Source organism: Chionomys nivalis, chromosome 18 (genome assembly GCF_950005125.1).
Source record: "Chionomys nivalis chromosome 18, mChiNiv1.1, whole genome shotgun sequence".
In the NCBI taxonomy this organism is placed as follows: domain Eukaryota; kingdom Metazoa; phylum Chordata; class Mammalia; order Rodentia; family Cricetidae; genus Chionomys; species Chionomys nivalis.
The window spans coordinates 39,840,537-39,847,648 of record NC_080103.1 but is presented as its reverse complement, the minus strand read 5'-3'; the positions used below and the strand labels follow the sequence as shown (position 1 = coordinate 39,847,648).

The window sequence follows — 7,112 nt, the reverse complement described above, 5'->3', positions numbered from 1 at the left end:
ATCACTTTGCCTTGCAATGTGACTAATCTCAGCGTAGAATACGGGGATTTTTTACTCGTTTACGTTGGAGTTCTTTTCAAATGAATGAATGGCTATAGCAAAACTGAAGTGTTTAAGGGGACTAGAACTTCATTCCCACCTCCGCCACAGTGGTTCTGGGAGCCCATTTCCTGTCTCTGTCTCCCTAAGACTCCATAGAGCCAAGAGGGGTGGGAACCAGGTCACCTGTAGGATGTAACCACTAAAGGCTTCCAGCAGAGCTGGGCACCTTGTAGAATTGACCCCCATGGATGCATAGCCCTTGCATGTCATGGCTGGTCTTGTCAGGGAACACAGGGAAATCTCAGCCGTTTTGGTATTCTATCAGCACATGGATATAGGAATGACTTTACAGAGAATTCCGGTGAGCCCATAGTGTCTTAGATGTCCTCTTTGAACTGCTCCAGACCAGAGATTAAAAACAACAAAAACTAGAAACAGTTTTAAATCAAAAGTTATGATGACTTTATTTTAAATCTTAATACACCAAAAATATCTTTTAAATGTTGTGAAATAAGCACTTGAAAATAAGAATTCTGACATTGCTGTGATTTGCTGTGAGGCTTGATAGTGAGTTTCCCTCTGAATAGGAGTTTAGGGCCTAGGAAGCAGAAAGCCAGCCTATTTCGGGATAGCAGGAAGCGAAATCCAGCCCAATCACACTGAGACCCATACTTAACTAAAACAACACGTCCACACTAGTAGGAGGCACTGTCAAGCTACATCTTGATCTTCTCAAGTGCCACCAAGCATTGGGAAGATACTGTTTAGATGCCAGTGAGAGTAAGACCTGTTCTGATGTGTCTCAGCTGGGTAGCGATGATGCCCGTATCTTGATCAGCAAGCTACGCCAGCAGAACTTGACTACAGTGCATTTGTGTTGTTGGTGGTGATGATGATTGTGGACATCTGGCGAGTGACACACAAACGTCTGAGTTTGGCTTTGTTTGACCTGCAATCAAAGTGGTTTCCAAGACCAGCCCTGCTCCAAACACCCAGATGGCCCCTGCTGCACCCATCACAACTTTAGCAAATGTCGGCAGGAAACACGGAAGCCTGGGTATCCGAGAACCCCGACTCCACAGAGTATCTGGGGATGAGGAGCACTGGGTTACACAAGAGGCTTCTGGGTGTTCTGCGGCACTCCGACTGGGTCTATTTTAGCTGGCCTTCTCAGCTGTGGGTTCACCTATCGCTCATACATGTGTCTAAGTGCTGTCACAACAGGCACTGAGAATTCTGAACAGGCACCAACATCTATTTTGCGTTGCTATCCGGTACAGAAGATGCTGGCTCAGAGGCCAACTAGGATGCAAAGCTTCACATCGAGTGTTCGAACAAAACAGGTCATCCTCGCTTCACCAGATGTCACTCTCACGTGCACAAGTGACAGATCACACCTTGTGAATTTTCACCCAAATCACTTTCTGATGGCAGGGAGCACAGGGACCAAGAAATGGGCATACGGAAGAACAGGGACAGAATAACACTAAGCTGCAAAAGACAATGACTCACAGGACCACAGGCTCTACAACTGTCCCAAACTGAGAGCAAAATATTTATTATCCAAAAAGACCGGGAAAAGACGTGTTTGAAGGCGAAAAAGCTCTGGGCTAGCATCAGGATATTCTCACACAATTGTTGCTCTCTGGGACTGACATGTTCCCAGGGAAATGTGCCTACACAAGGATCCTGCACAGGCCCGAAGCTTGCAACTCCAGGGGCGGAGTCTAATTTTGTCTGCTCCATTCTCCTAGGAACTCCCTTGACACTTCTGCGGTAGTTCAAGGACCACAGCCATCTGCTTGGAAAAGGCTCTCGGCAGGTGCCAGGACTCGTGTCTGGGTCTGGCAGGCTCGGAGGAAGAGCTCCTTCTATCAGAGTAAGACAGTAACCGAGCAGTTTGGGAATGTAATAAGACTTCTGGAACATTCTACTCTAGTGGAATGGTGCTTCCCACTCTATGGTGACAGGATTTATCTCGTCGGGAAGATATAACTGACTCAAGACAAACGAACAACAACCGTGGGTGTCCTTCCTGGAAGAGTTCTCCTAGGCTCCTGGAGGCTTTCCACCCACGAGGCTTTTCCATGAGCTAGCGGATCATCATAAATACTGCCGGAGACATAACAAAGCTGCTTTCCTCCTGAAGCAATGCACATGTATTTTTCCCTCCAGTCTCAAGTGTCTATAATAAAGTAAGATTAGAAAAATGGGGGGCGGGGAGATGACACAGGACTGCCTGAAACAATATCCTCGAGAACTGTGATTTTAAGTCAATACTTTGGCCTGGCATTGGACATAAATATGATAAAATAATAGCAATAGTTGTTGTTTCCTCATCAGTGACACTAGAGAGTCCAGACAAAACCTCCTACTGTGTGAAGGGTTTCTCACTAGAATTTCATTGCAAACTCACACTTTTGAGTCAATGCTCAGACCTAGTGAATGAAGCTGCGTTTCTACGAAACCAAGGATCTGTTTCCATTTAACCTAGGAGCAATGTGCTGACGGCACTGGGATCGGAATGCAGTAGGGACGTCAACAGGAAGATGATCTATTGCAGCATAGTGGGGCAGCTAACAAACTCGCTGGCCCGGAATGTGAACTGAGAGCAGTATTGTCTAGGTGGCAGTCAATTCTCTGGCAGGTTTCAGATGTGTCATAGGCCAGTGGTCCAGCCTCATATCTTGATATAATTAGAGATATAGCTAAGCTGATATATTAAAAACCAACAACAGTGTGCTGAGCCTATATCAGAATTCTGTTTTTTAAAAAACATGTGGCCTTTTTTCCCCCACAATGAACACCGGAAATGCCTTTAGATATATTTAGCTGGTTTAGAAACTATTTATTAGATATTCATCCCACAAACGAGGAGTCTAAGTTTTTCTACACATGAACACAGCATGAAGCGAAGATCAGGATTAAAGTGCTTTGGAAGCATAGCTTAGTCTTCTTAAAGTTTACGTTTATTTCCATACTGTAGCCTGTATTCTACGATAAATAGCTGAATTTAACTGAATCGGCCAGGTGAACCTCGGGCTGGCCCTGATTAGATTCAAGTCAGCTGACAGGTGACCTTTTCTTCATTTTCATTATTTTGCTCGCTTTCTTCTAAAAGGCAAGGGAAAGGCTTATTACCGTACAGGACTGCACCTTTACAAAGGTCAAACAAACAACGACACCCTAAGACTCTATTTGACGTCGTGGCTCTATACTCTCAGCTCGAGTCAACTTCTGTCCTGATAACACCACTTCCTTCCAATCACATCTCCTCTGCCAGCCAACATGAAGCCACCACCCAGTGCTAACATGGATGCGACAGCTGCCCCCCAGTCCAGTTTGGTTCCCGGTCTTTCAGTCAGGTCTTGACCTGCATGGATTCTTTGTTTACTCTTCAACCCATCCACACAGAATGGAATCAAGCTTTATTCTTTTCTAATTCCACACATCAACAAGCTGCCGAAAACAGCCTTGCCATCTCACAGAAAGGCTGCGCAGCTGTTGTATGAATGACAGCACAATTAAAGCTAAAATAATATAAAAATAATTTGAAAAAAATCCCTTTTCCTGTACACTCTCAAGTAAAAAATTGTGTTCCTGTTCATTTGGGCTTTGCAGCTCAGTGTGTACCTCACACTTCTGTGCGTAAGTGGTTAGGAGTACATAATCTACAAAGTGTGGCAGCCTCTAATGGTTTCCTCTAGTTTGCCTAATCATTAAGCTACTTAACCGGTTAGAATACTATTATACCACATTGAACAACTTTACATAATTGCGTCTTTGAAATATTAGGAACACCGACACATTTATTTGGCTTGTAGAGGACTGAAATATTACAGATAACATTGTCTAGCTTTCTTTCTTTCAAGAATATGGCTCTTAATACATTTACTTTCCGAGTTCCCAAGTGAAAGTCACTTTAGAATTTAGTGGCGCTTACTTGAAGCAGTGAGGCTCTGTTCTGATTTGGTCAAATGGGTGGCGAGCATTTGACAGCATTTAAAACTTAGGGATTCATCTTCGCAGGCCCTTTGTGGTCTGCCTGTTATTTCAGCCTGCATTAAGTGTGTTTGTTGGAGTTTCCCACTCGGCCAGCAGAGGGCACTCCACACGCCTCCGCGCTGCTTAGGGAGCAAAGGCAGAGGATGCAGAAACACAGTGTTTACCCCAAATCAGGCAGAGTCCCAAGATCTGTTTCTGAAAGTCACAAAAAGATAGAAAACATGGACTGTGTCACGGAGCCTCATGTGGAAAGCCAGGAGTATGCATGAAGCCAAAAAGGAGGAGAAGCAAACATACTGTCCGTCTCCTGGGTGATCTTCAGCTCCGCTCTCTTCCCATTGTCCTTTCCCCTTTCCCGGCTCAGTGGCGACTGGCTGAGTTTTGTTGCAGATAGTACAAAACCCCATTTTCAAGTCAACTGGCTGAGTTTCTATCTTTTCAATTCTGCATTTACTCTTCTATCCTAAAGTCTGGAGCGACTGAACCAAGGATGCTTCATATCTTGCCGAAGAGCAGAAGTAACGGTTGTCAAGGCGACGCTTCAACCGCAGGGTCTGCTGTGGGACCACCTTCTTGGGATGTGGGCTGCGTGGTTTCCATCCTCCCAGAAATACAGTATCGTGAGGAAGTATTGACTTCTGTTTGGTTGTAGCAAACTCAGTAGCCTGAGGCTGTGCAGTGAAGGGAAACATATCTATCTTCTTAATTTCAGCTGCAGTAAAAATAATTAAGACATCTTTTGTCAGGGGCTACGAGCTAACCTTCCTTTAAAAGGCCTTGATTTTTGCAAAAGCATTGCTGTTCTAGATATAAACCCTGTGTCTCTTCCATGTTTATCGTTTCTACCAGCTCTGGTTTCGTGTAGAAAAGATGGAAAGGAATTGTGTCTGTGTGTGTGTGTGCTCACATAGTTTGGAAGGGGGAACTTCTTTGTCCTTAGAGAAAAATAACTCTGAACTCGATTTTTCCCCTCTTCCTATAGTGTTTTGCTTGCTTTCCACTAATCCCTCCGCCTGTGGCTCCCTTTGGATCAAGTGTGTTCTAGAGTTGACAGGAGAGAGGGAAAGGGTCCCTCAGCAGCAGTACTGAGATGGAGATGCACTCAGTGAGTCCTCACCCAAAAAGGATCATAAACTTACTGCGTTAAGTCAAGCTAATCATTTACTCCCAAGCTGCCTCGGGTTTTGTGTCTGCTCATACGTATGTTTTGTTTTTAGCTGCACCATGTGTGATTCCTTGTGCCATTTATCTTTTGTCTAGTATTTTTCGTGATGACCCTGAGCTATGTCTTCCTCCTCAGTCCGGAAACTATTCAGCCTTCGCTGTTTTCTTCATTTTGCCGATGTAGGCCTCGAAGAAGAAATGGCAGAAGAGCACAAGGTAGCTGAGGTACATGAGGGAGGACCAGAAGATGTTCTGGAAGTGGGAATGACACTGGTCGTTGTCGTGCTGCATCCAGGTGAAGACCAGGTAGTTAATGACACAGCCCATCAGCATCTGAGTGATCTGGGAGAGGGTGATGAACATGGCGAACTTCCGGGAGATGCGGAAACCCGCGGCCCGCAGGGCGTAGTAAGAGTACATGATGGCATGCACGCTATAGTTCATCGTCATGAACCAACCGCCCCCGGCCACCATGTCTTTGTAGGAGTACCAAGAGTACAGCAGCACAGTGATGTGGTGGTACCAGTGTAGGAAGATGAGTTTCTGTTTCCTCAGGATGATGAATATCGTATCTCCTGGAACACAAAGAGGGGAAAGAAAGGGATGTGAGGCCCACAGCGTGCTCCGGAGGGAGTCGGGGTAGAAATCTTCAACAAGCAAGGCAGGCTACTTTTCTAGACACTCAACAGGAAACCTTACTTATTTCTGATCTGAAATGGACATTATCAACCAGACTCAATCATACATAGGCAGAAACGTGACCAGAAGAGGACGGGTGACTAGTCTCAGAATAAGAATGACCAGGAGACAGACTCAGATGCCCAACAAAATGCTCTTAGGCATCTCTTGATAATAAAGCCATAATTACCCTTAGATAGACTATATCTAGATCTAGATAGATAGAGCCCTCAAACACGTATCTTGTGAGCTCTGTGTCCTTGTAAATAAGAAAAACGCGACTCAGGATGGGAGATGTAGCTCTGTGAGGGCAGAGGGCTGGCCCAACATTGGCAAGGCCCTGGGTGTGACCTCCAGTCCCACCAAGAAGTCAAAACAAAACAGAAACCAGAAGAAAACCCAAATTAAACAGGAGACAAGGGCAGAGAAAGATGGAAACAAATGACAGCATCTAAGACTTAAATTTTATGAAAAGACTATTAAAAATTCTCTAAGAATGTCAATTTTTCCCTCTCCATGCTATGAAGAAGAAAAGAATTGGTTTGAAGTAGGACTTTATATGAATGCTAGAGCTATGCTCGGGCATGTAGCTGCTTGCTGTCACAAATCCCCTTCCGTGATTTTTGAGAAACGTACTGTATGGACTATTTAGGGGGGAAACTGGATAAACAGTGGGCTGTAACAGATCCACACAGTTAAATGGTGCAGCCACTGCCCAATCTCTGTGGTGCTCAGTCATGCCAAGTCAGCTTCAGGACAAAGGAAATGGCTGGCTTGATAAACTGTGTGCTGTACAAGCCAGAGGACTTGAGTTCGGACCCCTCACACCCTTGTAAAAGGCTGGGTTTCTTGGTAGGTAGGTACCTGTTATCCCAGCTGGGAAAGAGGAGAAAGGCTGATTTCTGGAGCTCACTGACTGGCCTCAAGGAATCAGTGAGCTCTGGGTTCAGCAGGAGACTCTGCCTCAAAACACAAGTGGGGGAGTGGGGGCTGAGAAAGACACCTGAAGTTGACTTCAGGCTGTCACATATACACGGACGTGCCTCTGCACACACACATACAGCAACGTGAATGTGCACATGTACAACATGTGTAAAACGTCTTTCACAAATATATTTTTTTAATACCTCTAAAGAACTGGAAATTTGTTCTACTCTGAGGTTTCATTACAGACAAATGAAGCAAGTACACACCCTAGTCTTACCCGTCTCGTACTTGGTGGA

The 7,112-nt window shown here is 45.1% G+C and overlaps 1 protein-coding gene across 1 annotated transcript in view; it reads right to left on the bottom strand.

Annotated features, from left to right (window-relative positions):
- Positions 1 to 494: 494 nt before the first annotated feature.
- Elovl6 (ELOVL fatty acid elongase 6) overlaps positions 495 to 7,112 on the bottom strand; it is a 101,514-nt gene continuing 94,896 nt past the window's right edge. Inside the window, exon 4 of the mRNA XM_057793764.1 lies at positions 495 to 5,786. Within this exon, the coding sequence (XP_057649747.1) occupies positions 5,356 to 5,786 (431 nt within the window). The 3' untranslated portion in view covers positions 495 to 5,355. The remainder of the gene's footprint in view (positions 5,787 to 7,112) is intronic.